Raw genomic sequence first — 20,993 nt, forward strand, 5'->3', positions numbered from 1 at the left:
ATTCTCTATGGTGAAATTAGAAAGACAAAGAAAAAAACTTACAGAGGAAAGGAAGAAAGTCAAATGATTAGAGACAGAAGTAGAAAATGTTGGCTATATAGTTGCTTTGACACTGAGAAACTATTTTCCCAGTAATACATCTGCGAACTGGATATTTTGTTTTCCTCTCAAAGTTTCCATCTGTCTCTAATCAGTTGGAGGTCAGAAGAAGTTGACCGCTGCATCCAAACCCCTTCCCTCTGGCTTAGGTTGAGTTTGGCCAGTAAGAATCACTGGCAAGAGGAGGAAGGATGTGGGGCCCAGGTATTCATTTCCTCCATTCCTCCTTTGTCCTGTCACCTTCCTGAAGTGCAGCTCCTTCCAGGCAGCACTCTCCTATGGTGATAGTTGTCTCTGAGGATCCATAACAAGCCCCTTCAGATATTAATGATAATAGCTTATTGTTTTTGGCTTGGAAATCTCCTCCCAGTGTCTCCTACCCTTCTCCACAACTACAGTCTCAATTACCCTATCTGGATGAACCATCCACTTGCTGCCCAGCTCTTGTGTGCAAATCTATAACAGACAGTAGTAATAACAGAACAGAGACTAATATCCTGGGTGCCAAAGTCAAAAACAGCTAGAGTTAGTAACAAAACTGATGCTGGAAGACTTCACTAATTCCACCAAGTCCTTCTTGGCTAATCTATAAAACAAGGAAAAACTAGCAGTTCCTGCTAGTTTGGTATGAATACTTTTTTGTGGAGGGGGTGGGGGTTGTGGGGCTTGGAACTCAGCCTGGGCATTGTCCCTGAGCTCTTCAGCTTAAGGCTAACACCCTCCCTTGAGCCAAGCCCCACTTCCCATTTTCTAGAGGTTAACTGGAGATAAGAATCTCAGGTCCTTTTGTGTCCAGGCTGGCTCTGAACCTTGATCCTCAGATCTCAGCCTCCTGAGTAGCTAGGATTACAGACTACGAGATACCGTGCCTGGCTTGGTATGAATTCTTTTAATAAATATAACTGACAAATAGCATGTACATATGGTAAGTCGATGAATGTGTAAGAACCAAGTAACTGGCATATGCATCATTTCAAACATTTACTGTCTGTGGTTAGGACTACTGAGATTCTGTGAGCTACTCAGAAGAAACAATTCACTGCTGTCAACCAGTTAGCCCTACTGCAGTAGATGGAACATTAGACGTTATTCCTCCTATCCAGCCTGGGAATTACCTAATTCAAGATCTTCACCCAGCATCTGGTACAAAGTAGAGGCTTCCTAAATACTAAATTCTTGGGGCCGGGAGTTTAGCCTAGTGGTAGAGTGCTTGCCTAGCATGCACGAAGACCCGGGTTCAATTCTTTGGTACCATATACACAGAAAAAAGCCAGAAATGGTGCTGAGGCTCAAGTGGTAGAGTTCTAACCTTGAGAAAGTCCAAGGACAGTGCTCAGGCCCTGAGCTCAAGCCCATGACTGGCAAAAAAAAAAATACTAAATTCTTATAGTTATAATTATTATTGATTACTACCGTGTTCTTCACAAGTATAGTACAAAATTAAACACAAAACAGTGGTGAGTACATTTACAGAATAAATATATCTCCCCAACTCCAGCAATAAATTATATCAAAAGGCAAACTATGCCTTTTTAACAATGCTTTGCTTTGCCTACCACCGACTAAAATGTAATTAATGTATATAATTTTCTGTCTATGCAAATGAGTATTTGCATATTTTAGTGGGGAGCACTACCATGATAAGCAGTTTTGTGCCAGCTCAACAACACTGGAAAAATATGGGGCCTAAATTAGCTCAATCTTATTTCATCTGACCCAGATGAAATGAAATCTAACCAGATGACTCAGGTTAAGTCAAAGCCAACCATTTCATAACCTATGCTTACATAATTTCTCTGAGCCCCTATCCCCAAAAATAGCCTACAAAGAAATGGAATATACACTTCTGATCGGAAATACTCCAGAAATAAGAGCAGCAATCTGTGAACTAAAAAGTAAGAATAGATAACAGACTATCAAAATACTGCCCTTGCAGTAGCTCAGGCCTATAATCCTAGTTACTCAGGCGGCTGAGACTGGAGGATAATGATTCGAAGCCAGCCTGAGCAGAAAAACCCTGTAAGACTCTAGCCTCCAATTAACCACCAAAACAATCCAAGAGTGGTTAAGTGCTAGCCTTGAGCAAAAAAGCTCAGGGACAGTGCCCAAACCCTGAGTTTAAGACCCAAGACTGTCATGCACACACAAACACACACGCACGCATGCACGCACAAATATTGTGCCCTTCAATTTCTGTGTTCAGCCTAAATGTCTTAGTAGGCAATCAACTGTGAGTTAAGAGGGCCCAAACAGAGCAGGCAACAGTGTGGGGCTGGGCTGGAGAGCTACACTGCTGCGTGCCATTTGAAACAACTATAGCTGCTGCCTTCAGGTCTGCATAATAACAAGATATTTGGCAGCATTAAACAGATAACCATCTTCCAAATTTCTTCTAAATGAAAAACAGCATCAAGAACAGTAAGAAACTCCTGACTGCTATGAAACCATCAAACAAAATGAATTTCCCAGGATGGTGGTGGCACTGACTCAATGGGAAGAAACATTACGAAAGCATGAGCTGCCCCTTTGTACTGTAACAAGGTGCCAGTTCAGCTTGGCCTCTGTGTGGACTGCAGTTCAAGTCCTTCATTCTCCAGACCATGACTAGCTTCCTTTCTACAAAACAGTTTCCAAGTCCCTCAGATGTGAACTGCTCCAACCTGATGGCAATCTAGCAACAATGGAAGTAGAAACAGGGTTTCTACAGTCAAGTACAAAATAATGCAACTGGCCTAGTTGACCTACTGCACAATTTTTTTAAAGATTTTTTTTTTTTTGCCAGTCCTGGGCTTGAGCTCAGGGCCTGAGCACTGTCCTTGGACTTTCTCAAGGCTAGAACTCTACCACTTGAGCCTCAGCACCACTTCCGGCTTTTTTCTGTGTATGTGGTACCGAGGAATCGAACCCGGGTCTTCTTCATGCACACTAGGCAAGCACTTTAACCACTAGGCCAAACTCCTGGCCCTTTTTTAAAGATTTTTATTAACACTGATTTGTACATCATATTTCAAATGTCATGTTTAACAAACAAGTGTTCAAGAAAGGAATTTCTATACCACTGCATAATTTTTAATAGAAAATGCCTAACTCCTTGTCAACTTTTCCTCTTTAAGTCTAACCGTCAAAGAGAGGCCCTCATAGATTATGTATTTCTGTAAAAGAATTAACTCCATAAGTGGAGTTATAGGCTTGAAAAGGAAAATCACTGGAACTGGAATGGATCAAAAGGAGTACACAGGGCCATGAGTTTAGCCTAGTGGTAGAGTGCTTTCCTAACAAGCACAAAGGCCCAGGTTCAATTGCTCGGTACCACATACATAGAAAAAGCCAGAAATGGTGCTGTGGTTCAAGTGGTAGAGCTCTAGTCTTGAAAAAGCCCAAGGACAGTGCTCAGGCCGTGAGCTCAAGCGCAAGACTGGCAAAAAAATAAAAAAAAAGGAGTATGCAGTATGGGAGCCAGGCACTCCTGTAAGTCCTAACTCAGTGCCCAAAACAATTCCAGGAGGTAAACACTGTTACCAAGCATATTTTACAGAACTTGGCAAAGGCACAGTCACTCTCTCAATCTAACTCACAGAGTTAGTGAGGACCCAGTGCATCTGTGGCTTACAATCTTGACTTAACCATTATAATACCCTCACGTTGAAAACACGGCTTCTTATGTAATTCATGTGCTATCATTTGTTTTTATTATCTTTACATAGTTGTACAAAAGATTTTCAATTCCACCAGTCCCCCCATCAATCCCAGCCCTCCATCCCTTCAACTTACCTGGTTCCAAAATGTCAGAATCAGCTCTGTTGAACTGGCCAAATGTACCCACCAGTTGTAATTCTAGACTCTGTAAACCAAGTCACCAATTCCCACAAGCATATCAACAGTAAAAATTTCTCAGAGAAATGTTTATTCATAGTTCTGTGTTATAGGGAAACTTAAATATTGTGTTTTATGGCACATCCTTGCAGTATGTTCTGTAGCACTATTTTCAGTCTTCAGAACCATGGAGGCATTACAGATTTTCCCACTACAGATAAATAAAAACCCAACAATGAAGATGTCTCCTGGATTCTGAAATAATTCACACAATCATTCTCTAGGAGTCATAAGATTTTCATTTCTACATGTTCTTTTTTTCTGGCTTGTTTTCTAAGGCTTACATGCCAGAAAATCAGAATGTTTAAACTTTCATGTTAACAATCACTCTTTAAAAGGGCCTTTCTATATCAGAGAAAGAACTCTATTTCCACTGAAATTTTCTTTCTTATTCTGCAACTCTTGAAGATAACCAGGCACAGAAAGACAAAAACTTTCCTTTGAAGAGTAAATGTTACTGGCTCTTGGTCATATTTTCTTTTCTGTTGTTTGTAACGATTGTACTAAGCCCTTAGAGTCAAGATACACCATTGAATTCTACTTGGTTTCCTATCCTAAACAAACTACAATTGGAGGCACCAAATTAATTCTGAACAAATTTGCTTTAGGGCACCTGTAGGGACCACAGGCTTTTCATCTTCACATACCAAGAGTGTTTATGCACTTATGTTGTAAAGAGATGTAGATCTAGGAAGTCAAAAGTTAGTCAATGGAGGAGAAAAATGGGGTCGAATCTCTTTAAAATGATGGAAAAAAGGAACAGACATGCAAGTGTTCTCTCTGGCAAACTGAGCAAATGTAAGGAATGGGTCAGAGGTATGATTTAATGAGGAGTTAGTCCATTTAGCTCTGCTCCACGCCTGGGGATCTAGGTGGAACAGGTGGTCAGTATCAGACTTCAAAAGAATTTCCAACCACACGTTCAAAGTGAGAACATGATAATGAAATGTGGACTATTTGTGAGTAAATATTTAAATAAATTGGGCATCAAAATATGATCAAATATCTATTCAAGAATTACATTCTAATGGCATATATGTAATATTAAGTAATATAATAGGTAATCTCACTATCTGAAATTTAAGACATGATCTCCAAGGTACAGAAAACTATTAGCAAGAGTCACTCACATAAGCTGGGTACCGGTGACTTATACCTGTAATCTTAGCTACTCAAGCGACTGAGGTCTGAAGATTGTGGTTCAAAACCAGCTGAGCAATAAAGTCCATGAGACATTTATCTTCAATTAACCATCAGAAAACCAGAAGGGGTGCTATGGTTCAAAGTGATAGAGTACTAGCCTTGATCAAAAGAGCTCAGGATCAGTACCCAGGCTCTGAGTTCAAGCTCCACAACTAAGAAAGAGAGAAAAAGAAAGAAAGAAAGACAGACAGAAAGAACTCACAAATTTTAAAATTTAATTACAATATTTTCTGAACTATTTTTTTCCAACAGACTAGATAAAGCAGTTGTCCATGTGGTAATTAAACAAGAGAACAGTATGTTTCCAAATAAACTTTTCTCTACTTATCTGCCTCCTCTAGCTGTGTTGTGGTTTTGTAGCTTCTTGTCAATGATAGTACTGTCTGAAATGGAAAGTCATCCATTCCAATACAATCTTGTTATATTTTTATTTTATAAACTGAAGGGATAATTGATCACATTTTATAATCATTTATTAACTGTATAAGCCAAGGAAGCTCAGTGTGACATTGTCAATCTGCAAGAAACACACTACGGTCATGTCACTTCCCCATACCCCACTCTCTCTCCCCCACCCCCACTTCCTATTAAGTATACTACTTTTATAAATTTACATGGAAAACCTCTGCTGAAATCTTTAAAAATGGAGGGGAATGAAATGTCATTAAGGCAGGAAAACAGAACTAAAGTTCAAATTTCAGATATCACATAAAATTCTGTGCTCAAAAAATACTTTTTTTATTTCTGTCTACTTTCTGAACGTTTTTCAAATCATTAACAGCTTAGCCACATAGTCTGTGGTCTCTACATATCATTTTTTAAAATGCTTTTCAGCATTTTCCCATTTCAAATCTAAAATTAAATACCGAAAGTAGTGTGTGAATAGAATGGTACAAGGCAAAAAAAAAAAATCAAGATCTTGTTATGGCTAAGAATTTTACTGGGTTTTTTCCTCATTCATTTGAGATGGCCCATGAGTGCTGGGATTACAGTTATACACTACCATAGCTGGAAAGAATTTTATCCCTAAACATCACTGCAAATCTATGTCTTTCTCATTGTCCAACATCCAGAGGAAGTAAGTTCTTCTAAATGTAGATTTTCTTGACCTCCATCATCACTGAAATAACTTTAGCACTGCCTGCCTTAATGGTAGACATGTATGAGATTATGTCATATCTCTATTTTCTGTCTACAACTACATTTCAAATGTTCAATATGTTCAGCTGATGCTCACAAAAGAAAAGGTTTCTAGAGAAAACATATAAAGGATCATTGTAGTCTCATTCTAACAGCAAATATATTATTAATTCCAACTAGAGCAAGTTCTTCTTAGAAAAGAAGAAACTATTTAGAAAAGCATTAGACAAAGTAAACTTATCATCAAGTACCAGTTCTTTGAAGCACAAATTATCACTACACGGCTTACTTTTTTGATTAGGTCCATTTATATGGATGAACACTAAAAGCAACCATCTGAATTTCCTAGAAAATCAAATTTGACTTCATGAATATAAATTTATTTTTAGGTTTTTCATGTTTAGATTTTTTAATATACAAGCATGACTATGAGTGCATAAAAGCTTCTAAATGTGATTTATTTAGTAAGAACATTACATAAACTAACATTGTGAAGACTGCCACTTACAGCACGGGTACCTCGTAGCTAAAAGGGTCAGCGGCATTACAAAAGCCAAGAACAGACGCTGTTAATTAACAATGCCACTACGTCCCCCAAGAGCAGCTACCAGGGCCTTCCCCTCCCTTCTCTAGCCTTCATGCCAGTCCACCCCAACAAGTGAAAAGAAGAAAGAAAACATACATGTATATGTATGCATATATGCACATTCCTATGTATAGGCATGCACATGTATACACACATATGTTATGTATACAGTTGCACACACATTCACACATAAATATATACATATAAACTGATAGATCCTAGATGTATAGATCACAGACACACAGGTACACAGATATAGACAGAAGGAGACAGAGATTTGATCCTGTTAATAAAAGTATTTTCAATGAGAAGATATTTACATGAAAGTCTCATTACCCTTAATTTGTCAGATCAAAGTTAAACACAAAAATGTAAATTACTTGTTGTGGATTCCTAAAAAGTATACACTGTTTTATGCTTTTGAAGGTTTTAGACCACTTGAAACAGGAGACCTTTGAAATACCCCCACAGTATGGGGCAATGCAACTTGTATTCCAGTGAGAAACAAGGCAATGTAAAAATGCTTCTAACAGATTAAGGCCACATGTAAAATTATGCTCAGATGTCTTTCCAGAGAATAACACTGTCAGACGCAGAGATAATGGTGAAGAGTTGAAACACAAAAACACAGCTGTGTGGTAGTGCTTGCCTATCATCTCATCACTTGGGAGGGCAAGACAGGAGGCTCTTTCCCAAGTACCAGGCCAATCTAGGCCACATAATGAGACCCTGTCTTAAAAAACAAAAATAAACAAATAGAAATAAACAAAAAATATTGAGAAAATTGAATAAATTATTCATTAATAATTAAAAGTATATAGCCTCTATGGCCAAATGGTTTACAGGATAGGTTCTATTTATATTGACTAAATGAGACACAAATCTACACAAACAGGCAAAAAGGAAACAAACAATAGAAAAGAAAGCATATCTGATACAATCTACTTGGCCTTGTATGTCCTAAACAATACTTAAGTTTTATTATAAACTTCCTATACTTACACTTTATAGTACTTGGTATTGTGCAACTTGAAAAGAGCTTATTTCTGACAGGCAATAACCATGCCTATAATCCCAGACCTTGGAAATCTGGGGCAGAAAAACAAAGTCCAAAACTATCCCAAGCTGCATTGCAAAACCTCGTCTCAAAAACCCAAGGGCTGGACTAGGAATGTGACTTAGTGGTAGAGTGCTTGCCTAGCATACATGAAACTCTGGGTTTGATTACTCAGTACCACATTCACAGAAAAAGCTGGAAGTGGTGCTATGGCTCTAGTGGTAAAGTACTAGCCTTGAGAAGACTCAAGGATAGTGCTCAGGCCGGAAGTTCTTGCCCAAGAACTGGCCAAAAAAAAATTTAACTCATTACTACTGACATAAAATGAAGTCAATGATAAAGTATAACCCTTGAAACATTCTAACTTCTAATGTCATAATGCAGACATGTATCTGCATAGTAAATATTAATTATGCATATAAGAAATTCCAATTTCACTAATGGCCTAATTAAATGTGAATCTTAGAGTTTTCATTATATATTTACCCATGGCTAACAGCAGAGGAGTTAGTAAAATGTTTGACCTAAAAAAATAAAAGTATCACAAGTAAACCTATTACATGTAGAATAGTCTTGTTGAAAATAAATTCCACCAAACTGAAACCCCTGTTTTAGGTGATAGTTTTAATAACCACAAATGCTTATGGTCAATAAAAAATTTTAATTACCCAAAATAAATATCGTGGGCAAAATATCAATAGACTGCAGCTGCATTTCTTCAACCTGGTTCTAAATGAGGCTCTTGTTTATAGGTCACTCTTTCACTCATTCCTCCATCATTCATTTACACATCAACATTCATGTAATACAACCTCACTGCTGAACATGAAGAAACTGATTAAGAATGGTCCTTATATGAAACAAAGAAAGACCCATTCAATAAGCTGGTCCCCTGAAAACACCTGAGCTGGAGATGGAGTTTCTTCCCGATATATTCGTAACTGGGACATTACTAAAGATTATATATCATAGGAGACTCCCATCTCAGAAACACAAATACTACATAAGACAAATACTTTGTTTAAATGACTTACTGTATAGAATCATCTAACACTGCTGTTCAATTTAGCTAAATCTTTCAGAAACTAAACTCTGTACTCTTCTATTGGTTAAACATTTTTTCTATGGACTCCATGGGCTGGTGATATCTGGATATCTCTTGATAATTCAGATGGCTTAAACTTACAGCTAGCATTATACTTAATGACAAAAGGGTAAAGCCTTTCCCACTAACGAAACAAGGATATCAACACTCTCCACTCCTCTTCAACATCGTAATAGAATTCTTAGCTAGAGCAAAAAGACAATAAGCAAACATCAAGAGAATCCAAACAGGGAAAGAGGAAGTGAAACTATACCTTTTTGCAGATGACCTGATTCTATATGTAAAGAACCCTTGGACTCCACTCTCAAGCTACTCGAACTAATACAAAACTTTAGTGAAGGAGTGGGGTATAAAATTAACCCTCAAAAATCAATGGCTTAAGCGCTGCTCCCGCCTTCCTCAGCCTCTGCCATGGCGAGCCATAGAGGTGCCAGGGCAGCAGCAGCGGCAGCAGTGGCCGCAAACCTGAATGTACGGAGAGAGACTATGGACATTGGTTTCTGCTCATCCTTGAAGTCTAAGGTGGTCCCTTCTTCAGACAAGTCTTTCTGCAACACAGCATCCTTCTAGAGTTGTCCTTCTTGAGATTTCAAGAATTTTGAATACTGGTTTAGATATGGAAACCCTGTCTATTTGTGTACGGCTTTGAGAACAAGGAATTAACCCAGAAGCCTTATCGTCAGTTATTAAAGAGCTTCGCAAGGCTACGGAAGCACTCAAGGCTACTGAAAATATGACAAGCTGATTTCTGGAGAAATGCTGATGAGATTTCAGCTCTTCAAGAGAACTTGAAGATTACACTGTAGTCAAGAATGTCCAGTTAGATTACTACATGAAGCAATTTTTTTCCTTTTTAAAAGAATTATAGAACCATAGCTTCATAAATCAGTGGAAAGTTGCTTACATGATGAACTATCATATGTGTTCGTATCACATCTCATTGGCTTATTTTAATGGTCTCTCTGGTTTGGCACTGCTGTGTTCATATTTATGTATTCCTTATTTATAGCTCTGATAGCTTTAATTTTCTAAGCAATCTGTCTATCAGATGTGCACATCTGCTGTGCCTGGTTGAAGTATAGTGGAAACCATCATCAGTAATGTGTAGTAGTTACGACTTGTTGACATTTCCATTATAAACTTTAATTTTGAATTGTTTATGCATAATAACTGGATTTATGTTTTGTCGAGCTGAAAGTTGACATGATTTCAGCCACCTCTTGTGAGTTTTGATTTAGCCTCCTTATGTGTTCCAGAGTCTTGTTTCTAAAAATCAGAGCATATAAGACATTTCTTGTAATCTGTTATTTAACAGAGAATGTTTAGTTTTATAAACAGTTGATAATAGAGTGAATCAGATCATTTTTACATTCAGCAAAGCATAAAACTTCTAGAAACTTACATTTTTAGAAGTAATGTGTTTACCTTAGTATTTGTGCTTTGAATCATTTAAAACTAGTGAGAATATTAGTTGGAGATATTTTTCCTTCCAAGTTTTATTCCCTTACGAAGGCCTACAAAATTATGTATTACATTAAAAAACAGCCAGTATGCAAAATTCCTTTTTACTTTTATTGTCATAAAAGTAATTGGAATGCTCAACTAGTACATCTTGAGATTTATTTAACAAATCACTAGAAAGGTGATGTGTTTAGCAGCTATATGATATTTCCTGAAGGTAGTTTTCCGGTGATTAAATAAATAAAATATGTATCAGGAATTTTACATATGGTTTTGTAAAATAATTTTCATCATTATTTTACCTTTGAAGTTTTAATTCATCAAAAGATGGTTCAAAAAATAAAACTGTAGAAACTGAATCTCAGTGGGAGTGTTTTGCAAGGCTAACATGGATTTAATCTGACTTTTTAAAAATTTACTTTTTTTAGATACCCTTTAAGTGACCGTACTAGTATTCCTTCTTCCATGGAATTTTTTGTTTTTACTTAAATGCATGGAAATGGTTTTGCTAAAATATTGATTTTTAAATAGCAGTCTTTTTTTTTTCCCCCCCCGTGGGGCTTGAACTCTGGGTCTGGGCATTGTCCCTGAGCTCTTCAGCTGAAGGCTACCGCCCTACCCTTGGAGCCACAGCACCACTTACAGTGTTCTGGTGGTTAATTGGAGATAAGAGTCTTGGGGACTTAAGTGCCCAAGCTGGCTTGGACCTCAATCCTCAGATCGCAGCCATGAGCCACCACACCCTGTTTTATCTTTTCGGTTTTTAAAAGCAAAAACCTTAGCTTTTGTCTGGGCACAGTGGTACAAGCCTGTCATTCCATATACTCAGTAGGCTGAGACAAAAATCATGAATTTTCACTGTCTTCACTATATAGTGAGAACCTACCTTCACAAAAATCTTGGTTTTTAACCTTTTTTTGCCAAAACAAGTTGTATAGCAGTAGAACTTGTGATATATTTGATGGATAATAAACATTTGAAATACTGCACTACATGTTACTGATGCAATCAGAGAGAATACTTTTCTCAAACTCCTAAATTTGTATGTATTTGTAGGCCATAAGAGTTGATAGTCATGATTTTGTAGATTAAGTTATTTCTGTATGAGATAAAGTAGGAAAATATATTGAGAATAGATTGTTTACAAAAGACTTATTAGTGTCACATTTCTTAAATGTAAACATATATTTTTAATGCATACCTAAGTAATATTAAGGAAACTATATAACTGAAGTGTCATGCATGTTGTCAGTGACAAAAATAAAATCATTTTGGTAGTAAAAAAAAAATCAATGGCTTGACACATTGAAAACTTTACAAGAAGGAATAGGAGACACACTAGACCTCCATGGCACAGGTCGAAACTTTCTCAATAAGGACCAAGAAACACAACCAATCAGAGAAAGGCTGCATAAGTGGGACTGCATTAAACTGCAGAGCTTCTGTAGAGCAAAGGACATAGCTAGTAAATTAATTAGGAAGCCTACAGAATGGGAGAAGATCTTCACTAACCATACAATGGACAAAGGCCTCATATCTAAAATATATCAACAGCTCAAAAAACTGAATCACTCTAAAACTAATCTCCAAAGAAACAACCATCCCATTAAAAGATGGGCCAAAGACTTAAAGAGAGTCTTCTCTGAAGAAGAAGAAATATGAATGGCCTATAGACACATGAAGAAATGCTCAACATCTCTGGCCATAAAAGAAATGCAACTCAAAACAACTCTAAGATTCCACCTCACTCCAGTTAGAAGGGCCAAGATCAAAAAATCTACTAACAACAGATGCTGGAGGGGATGTGGCCAGGAGGGATCACTACTACACTGTTGGTGGGAGTGCAAATCGTTCAACCACTATGGAAAGCAGTATGGCAGTTCCTCAAAAGGCTAAACATAGAGCTCCCCTATGACCCAGCATTTCCACTACTTGGCATTTACCCAACCATCCAGAAACAAGGACATACTAAATCCACTAGCACAATGATGTTCATTGCAGCACTATTTACCATAGCAAAGCTATGGAACCAACCCAGATGTCCCTCAGTTGATGAGTGGATCAACAAGATGTGGTATTTATACACAATGGAATTCTATGCTGCTGTCAGAAAGAATGACATCGCCCCATTTGTAAGGAAATGGAAAGACTTAGAAAAAATCATATTAAGTGAAATAAGTCAGACTCAAAGGAACATAGGCTCAATGGTTTCCCTCATTTGTCATAATCAGAAGAAACCTTGGGCTCTCCTAGCAGAGATTTACAATAGAGCAAAACCTAGATACATAAGGCCATATAGTATGATGCTAAGTGAAAGACTTCTAGGATATTGAAACAAAAGCCATATAATGAGTGATTGTTGTCCTTAATGTACTATGTTATCTCTCATCTCTTTTGCTGTCCCTTGGTTATCTCATATTGTTACAGTATTTCACTTTGTTATCTAATATATTGGATAAATGTGTATTTGGTTATTTGAAATAGGACAGGGAAGGGGGGAAAACAAGATGAGGGGTGGGAGAGGGGGGAGGGAAATGGGGACCAAGACATGAGAAAGGGTATCAATGTATGTGAATTAATGCACCTTCTATCTGGTGAATATAATATAACCATTCTATTAATTATAATAAAAATATATGAAAAAAATCAATGGCGTCTCCATAATACCGCAAAAGCTATGTGCATATGTCCTATAAGATAAGGCTAAGTGAAATGAACTCCAGGATATGGAAACAAGAGGTTTATCTTTGTGATTGTTATTCTTAATGTACTATGTGAAGCTATTTTATTTTTTCTTCTTTTCACCTTAAGGTTTCTCTCGTGTTGTTACTGTATCTGACTTTGGTACCTGGTATACTATATATACATTTCTTTGCGTATTTGAAATTGGGAAGATAAGGGAAAAACAATATTAGTGAGAGGGGGTAAGGGAAGGAAAGGTAGAGAAAAACATGAGAAGGGGTAACAATGTTCAAGAAGTAATGTACCCCCTACCTCATGAATGTAACTGTAACCCCTCTGCACATCACCCCAACAATAAAATAAAGTAAAATAAAATAAATAACTGTGGCTTCAAAAAGAAAAAAAGAATGAGAGGTGAAAATATATTACATTATATAAATAGAATTGAGGTGCTGGGTGCTGGGTGCCGGTGGCTCTTGCCTCTAATCCTAGCTACTCAAGAGGCTGAGATCTGAGGATGTGGTAGAGCACTAGCCTTGAGCAAAAAGAGATCAGGGACAGCGCCTAGGCCCTGAGTTCAAGCCCCATGACCAACAAGACAAAGCAAAAAATCAAATGAACAGAATTAAGATGGCTATTATCAGGAACACATGAATACATAAAAGCTAGATAGGTTATAAGAAGAAAAAAAAACCTCTAATATACCATAAATTAGTGCAACATGGAAACTGGTGAAGGGGGTCCTCTTAAAACTAAACTTTCAGCGGAACCCAGACGCGGAACACAGGCGGCCGCGGAGACCCGGGGGGCGTGAAAGGCTCCCCACCACCGTGGAGCACCCGCAGACGGACGCAGAGGCGGCAATCTCTTCCACGTGAGCTGATTCTGCAGTTGTGGCCTCAAGAAGTTGGGTTAATGAAAGCGATGTGTCTCCTATCTGCCGCGCCACCTCCTCCAGGGGATCCACCACTCCAACTCGGAGCCCTCCAGCCCACACTCACGCAGGAGGAAAACGTGTCCAAAGACGAAGGAGAAGACGGAGGTGGCAGAGGTGGCGAGCAAACCTGAAGCTCCTGGGCTGACGCCATGGGGAAAGGGCTGGCACCATGGAGCGGGACCCAAGCAGCCAAACCGCCATCAACTGTCTTTCTGATGGTTGTCTTTAATGTACTATGCTATCTCTCATCTCTTTTGCTGCCCCTTGGTTATCTCATATTGTGACAGTATTTCACCTGGTAATCTGATATATTGTATATATGCATATTTGCTTATTTAATGTCGGATAGGGAAGGGAGGAAAACAAGATGAAGGGTGAGGTGGGGGAGGGAAATGAGAGCCAAGACATGAGAAAGGGTATCAATATTTGTGAAGTAATGCACCTTCTATCTGGTGAATATAATGTAACCCTAACATATGAAAGAAAAGACACCCTGCAGATTGAGAGGAGGCTTTTGCACTTATAGATAAGTAAAAGACCTAGTATCTGGATTGCACAAAGAAGTAAAGAAATTCAAGAGGCTAAGAGTTAACTACCCATTTAACAAAGCCAAGTAGAGACTAAAAAAAAACAAAAAAACAAAAAACAAAAAAAAAACTAAACTTTCATGCAATCCAGCAGTAAAAACAAAATAATAGTAAAAACATAAGGCCAAGCAGAGTTCTAATTTTCATGAGGAGAATTTTGTGAGCAATATGACCCAAATGATATACAGCAATAAAGATATGGCTCTTTAGTTTACCTATGTAATAGTCACCAGTGAATTCCATGTGAATAAAAAACAAATTAACATAACTACAAATAGTTTACAAAAAGCAGCAGACATGCTGGATACAGAGGCTCATGCCTATAATCCTAGCTACTCAGGACGCTGAGATCTGGGATTGTAGTTTAAAGTCAGCCTGGGAACTAAAGACCACGAGACTCTTAACTCCAATTAACCACTAGAAAATTGGAAGTGGTACCGTGGCTCAATGGCAGTAGCCTTGAGTTGAAGAGCTCAGGACAGCGCCCAGACCCAGAGTTCAAGCCCCATGACCGCACACCCCCCCCCCCAAAAAAGCAGCAGACAAAATGATGGCTTTGACACATAACATAGGGGCATTATAAACTAATATTTTTACTTTTTCACTTCAATCAATGTAAGATCTGTAGATCATCTCATACAAGCAATGGGAATATATGCATGCAAGTAGTGATGACCATCAAAATGACACATTTTAGTCCTAAAAATTCTTTAACAGGACTGAAAAAAACTTCTTGTTCAAATGAATAACTAAGGTACAAACAAGAGAAAGAAAAAAAATATATTAAATATCACAAGATTGTCTTCTTTCATTCTCCACAACTCCTTACGTTATTCATTGAAAGAAACCTAAAGAGCTGCAATTTCCTATACAAACACAGCCAAGAAAATCTGTATCAAAAAGATTTTATCCCAAGTGTAATAAGAAGCACAAGAAAAGTTACTCCAATGCTCAGAATTTCAAATGATAACTTTTAAAGATGTTGTAGCTACCTTAGGAACAATTACTTCTGAGGTTTTAATAAAAATTATGCTAAAGGAGCTGGGAATCTGGCCTAGTGGGACAGTGGCCAGGCCCTGAGTTCAAGCCCCAGGACTAGTAAAAAAAAAAAACCCCAAAATTTCACTAAAAGCTCTTCAAACATAATCTTAACCTTTTAAAGCTTACTAAAAACAATAAAACCCTTTTAATCAATAATTATATGACTTATTTTATGTATTAGTTTTGATAATATTACATTTTACTGTTTGCAGTGAAATAGAAAAAAAAAAGCTGAGAAACAGGAGGATTCCCTCATACGTGTAAGGACCTAGAACACAATTTAATTTACCTAGGCTTCTAGTACCTAGGATATAGACTACCTTTAATGTAATCATCATATATATATATATATATATATATATATATATATATATATACTATGTATATTTGTTTTGTCACTCATGGGACTTGAATTCACAGGCTGGGCACTCTCACTGAGCTCTTCTGCTCAAGACTAACAGTTATACCACTTTGAGCCACAGCTCCACTTCTGGTTTTCTGGTGGTTAATGGGAGTCTCACCAAATTCTCCTGCCTGGGCTGGCTTTGAACTATGATCCTCAGCTACCAGAGTAGCTAGGATTATAGGCATGAGCCACTGGCATCCAGAGGAAATTCCATTTTTCATTCGTAATTTCCTTTACGATTGGATCCTTAACCTATAAACTGTGTGTGGACAAGAAACTGTTAATTAACAATACATAACTACTAAGAAGCCATACGTTTACACTTCTCTGAGTAAGGTGCCTTGAAGTCCCATACACAATGCGTATGCATGCTAAGCATTTCAATGAAATACAATCCATCATTATTTTATGCTCAAAATACACAGAAATCATAGTGACTTTTTATTGTGATTAATAGAAGGGTTACATTATATTCTCCAGATGGAAGGTGCATAACTTCATAAACATTGATACCCGTTCTCATGACATGGTCCCCATTTCCCTCCCACCCTCTCCCCACTTTTTAAGCTTAAAAGTCTGGCTTCTGAAAAACATGGAGCTGATGTGCCATATGTATAATTGTGGATCTTTCTTCTTGCTCCAGAGATGTCACTTGTAAGGCTAAACAGCATTTGGATGGAGTAAGAATTACTCCCACAGAAGAAAATTGGCTGACTATTCCCTGGCTCTGCTGGCAACACCTGATTCCTGTTCTAAACCCTGCTAAGTAAGCCTGATGCAATGTTGAACTTGAAAAGACCAGATGGTAAACATTGCAACAACAAATTTCAAACTGTTCAATTACTCTTCAGATAAAAATTGACCAAGTCTCCTATAAGTATACAGCAAGTTTACTTAATAGTCCATTCTCTAAAAACGTAAGGATATAAGTTCTTTCAAAAATGCACAGTGAGATTTACCATAGCAAAGATATGGAACCAACCCAGATGTCCCTCAGTTGATGAATGGATCAACAAGATGTGGTATTTATACACAATGGAATTCTATGCTGCTGTCAGAATGACATTGCCATATTTGTTAGGAAATGGAAAGACTTAGAAAAAATCATATTAAGTGAAGTAAGCCAGACCCAAAGGAACATAGGCTCAATGGTTTCCCTTATTTATCATAATCAGTAGAAACCTTGGGCTCTCCTAGCAGAGATTTATAATAGGGCAAAACCTAGACACATAAGGCCATACAGTGTGACGCTAAATGAAAGGACCTCTAGGATATAGAAACAAAAGCCATATAATGAGTGACTGTTGTCCTTAATGTGCTATGTTATCTCTCATCTCTTTTGCTGTCCCTTGGTTATCTCATATTGTTACAGTATCTTACTGTATCTGATATATTGGATAAATGTGTATTTGGTTATTTGAAATAGGACAGGGAAGGGGGGAAAACAAGATGAGGGGTAGGGGTGGGGGGAGAGTAATGGGGACCAAGACATGAGAAAGGGTATCAATGTATGTGAATTAATGCACCCTCTATCTGGCAAATATAATGTAACCCTTCTATAAATTACAATTAAAAAAAAAGAAAAAAATAAAGATTAAAAAAAATGCACAGTGAGCTGGGTATGGTGGCTCATGCCTGTAATCCTAACTACTCAGGAGGCTGAGATCTGAGGCTCCTGGTTCAAAGGCAGCCCAGGCACTAAAGTCCATGAGACTATTATCTCCAATTAACCACCAGAAAACTGGAAGTGGTGCTATGGCTCAAGTGGTAGGAGGTAGCCTTGAACTGAAGGGCTCAGGGACAGCGTCCAGGCCCAGAGTTTAAATCCCATAACCGACATTAAAAAAAAAAAAATGCAGTGTTGGGGTAGGAAGAGTAGACTAGTGGTACAGTGCTTGCATATCATGCATAAAGCCCTGGATTCAATTCATCAGTACCACATACACAGAAAAGGCCAGAAATGGTGCTGCGGCTCAAGTGGTAGAACACTAGTCTCGAAAAAGCCCAAGGCCAGTGCCCAGGACCTAAGTTCAAGCCCCAGAAATGGCAAAAAAAAAAAAATGCAGTGTTTTCCAAGCAGTCTTTCTTGTTCTCTAATATGGCTTTAGATGATCCATTAATGCAAAAATAAATGACTTCTACTAAACTTCAACATTATTAGTACTAAGCCCCTTTTGCGGGGTGGGGGGGTCGCTCATCTTGTGTCACTGAAGACATCCTTGTATATGCAACAAGATATTCTAAATAAACAAAACTGAACAGATCTGGGAATTCATGGAGCATTGGAGAAAGGTGCATATCTACACCCAGGCTGATATTTTCAGTTCTTGAACACTATTTGAGATGTCAAAGTTTTTCTGAATCTTGCCATAAATACCAATGACCTTGAAAAATTACTCACTGAGAAATGATACTCCACCATTCCTCATATATTTGTCAAATGCTTTAAGTTTGATGCTAGGTATAATTTGTCATTTCAGAAAAAAATCCTATTAAACATCAAACTGCTTCAATACATGTTTAGTATCCAGTGATGCATCATAATAAGGTACTAAATAAGTTGAAGCATCATTAACAAATATAATATCCACATGTTCTATCAACAAAAAATCTCTGTGTAAGACCACAAATATGAAATGAAACTAAATAGTGGTGCTAATTAAAGCATTCTTATATCCTTCTCACCTAACAAGCTATATTTTAAATTACTTCTACTACTGACATTCACACTATAATTAATGTCATTTCTTCATAAATTTACTTGCTGTTATTTCACAAGCCTTCTAGAGAAAACCTTGGCTAAGAACCTTTAATGAATCTATTAAAATCAACCACTTACTGCAATGAGCCAACTCTTACAGCCACAGGAACGTGAGGGAGCTGAGTGGCCCACTTCAGTGTTACATCCTGATAAATCTGCAACATGCTACTATGGTTTCCAATCAAAGTATTGACTGTTCCTTCAGAAACTGTGGATTGAAGACACAGAAATTGTAAGAAAACAGGCAAGTGAAACTGTATATTATATCTCTATTAGATGATGTAAGACATTAACAGCTTGATTTTTAACACAAAGATTTTAGGTAATAAAAAGTTATTTTGCAAAAAGAAAAACATTTTACAACTTCAAACTACCCATAGCAAAAGGAATCAAATCATTTTACTGAATTTGAAGAGTTTAGATAATGACCAGCTTGTTTACATTTCAACAGAAAGTATGAATTTCATCCTTTCTAAGAATTCTTAGGAAGTCATTTTATCAGCCATCATTACTTTGAAAGTGATGCTCACTCAAAAGCATCAACACCACATTATAGAAGAGATAATATACACTATAGGCCAATTCTTTTTTTCTTTTTTAATATTTTTTATTGTAAGTAATAAAAGGGTTACATGATATTTGCCAGATAGAACGTGCATTAATTCACATACATTGATATCGTTTCACACGTCTTGGTACCCATTACCCTCCCCCCCGCCCCACCCCCCTACTATAGGCCAGTTCTACAGATCATTTTATATAAAGATGACTGACAGCCAAATATGTGTGTTCTATTAAAACTTCTCTTAGAGCATTGAAAGTTAAAATTTCCATTACTTGCTCAGTATGAAACTATTTTCATGGATGTTTAAACATGTGTGTGAGTGTACCTTTTTCTAATATGTATATAACATAATCTTGACATATGAAAAGGATAAAAGAAAACCTTCTGCATACCTGAGCAGTATGGTAAGAAACAACTCGGACTACAGTCAAGCTTCTTCATGAAGCGAATCTGTCCATTATCCTTGAGGCAAAAGAGATTCCTCTCACCAAGGACAAAAAGAGAAGATGCTGATGGACTAAAAGAGACAATGCATATATCCAGGGCTTGCTCTCCAATATTTAGAGTCCAATCTACCTGTAAAGTAAAACCAAAGGTTAACTTAGTGGCTAAGAACAAAACAGTTTAGTCCATCTTAAATTAAAATTAATTTAACTAGCTGCTTTAATTGAAACACAAAAGCAAATTCATCTTCATTTCCTTTTTGGTCTATTTGTTTTCTATATTCAGATCTGGTATTATATAGACTCCAGCAGGTTCTATCCCATCTCTTACCAGATGGCATTAGGAATTCAGTGACTCAAAAATATTCATGAAAAAATGTTCTGCTTCTCTGAAAAACTTCTATAAGAAAAGTGCTGTTTGGGGAGGAAGCATCAAGCTAATTAGACCATAACTCACAGTTAGACCAGAATGAGAAGGTCTTCTGTGTCTCTGAACAGCATGATGACTATAGCTAACAGTAAAGTACTCTGTGCTCCCAAAAGCTGGAAGACAGGAAGGGCTTTAACTATTCTCATTATTTTAATAAGGTGAATGTTTAAGAAGGTAAATTTGCTTAATCCAATTTAAACATAAAACAATGTATACATATTCTAAAACATCGCAAACTATAGCATTAATATGTAAGACTTTATGCTTTCATTTATCAGATCAAAAATCTTAACTTTCAAAAAGCGGTTGTATTTACTTCGCAAGTTAAATTTAATAATAAATCATATAGCATATATTACATTTTTAGGTCACTGATATAATTATACATACAAAACAGAAATGAATAAAATATTATTTCTGAGTTGTGTGCCAGTGTCTCCCAACTCTTATAATCCTGGCTATTCAGGCGGTTGAGATCTGAAGATTGTGGTTCAAATCCAGCCCAGGCCCAAAAGTCCATGAGACTCTTATCTCCAATTAACCACCAGAAAACTGGAAGTGTCACTGTAGGTCATGTGGCAGAGCACTAAACATGAGCTGATGAGCTCAGAGACAGC

General features: G+C 37.3%; 1 protein-coding gene and 1 pseudogene across 15 annotated transcripts in view; one reads left to right on the plus strand and one right to left on the minus strand.

Annotated features, from left to right (window-relative positions):
- Positions 1 to 20,993, minus strand: part of Bbs9 (Bardet-Biedl syndrome 9) — a 304,919-nt gene that overhangs the window by 205,670 nt on the left and 78,256 nt on the right. For all 15 annotated transcript variants that reach the window (XR_016535495.1, XM_090332660.1, XM_090332659.1 and 12 more), the window contains 2 exons: positions 19,896 to 20,079; positions 19,017 to 19,146 (listed from right to left, as the gene is read on the minus strand). Coding sequence is in view for 14 of the 15 variants with exons in the window: in XM_090332660.1 (XP_090188786.1) it covers positions 19,017 to 19,146; positions 19,896 to 20,079 (314 nt within the window). In the remaining variant the exon portion in view is untranslated. The remainder of the gene's footprint in view (positions 1 to 19,016; positions 19,147 to 19,895; positions 20,080 to 20,993) is intronic.
- LOC150062821 (mitotic-spindle organizing protein 1-like) lies at positions 9,475 to 9,877 on the plus strand (annotated as a pseudogene).

The sequence above is a fragment of the Megascapheus bottae genome, chromosome 5, assembly GCF_031878675.1.
Source record: "Megascapheus bottae isolate mThoBot1 chromosome 5, mThoBot2.hap1, whole genome shotgun sequence".
NCBI classification, from domain to species: domain Eukaryota; kingdom Metazoa; phylum Chordata; class Mammalia; order Rodentia; family Geomyidae; genus Megascapheus; species Megascapheus bottae.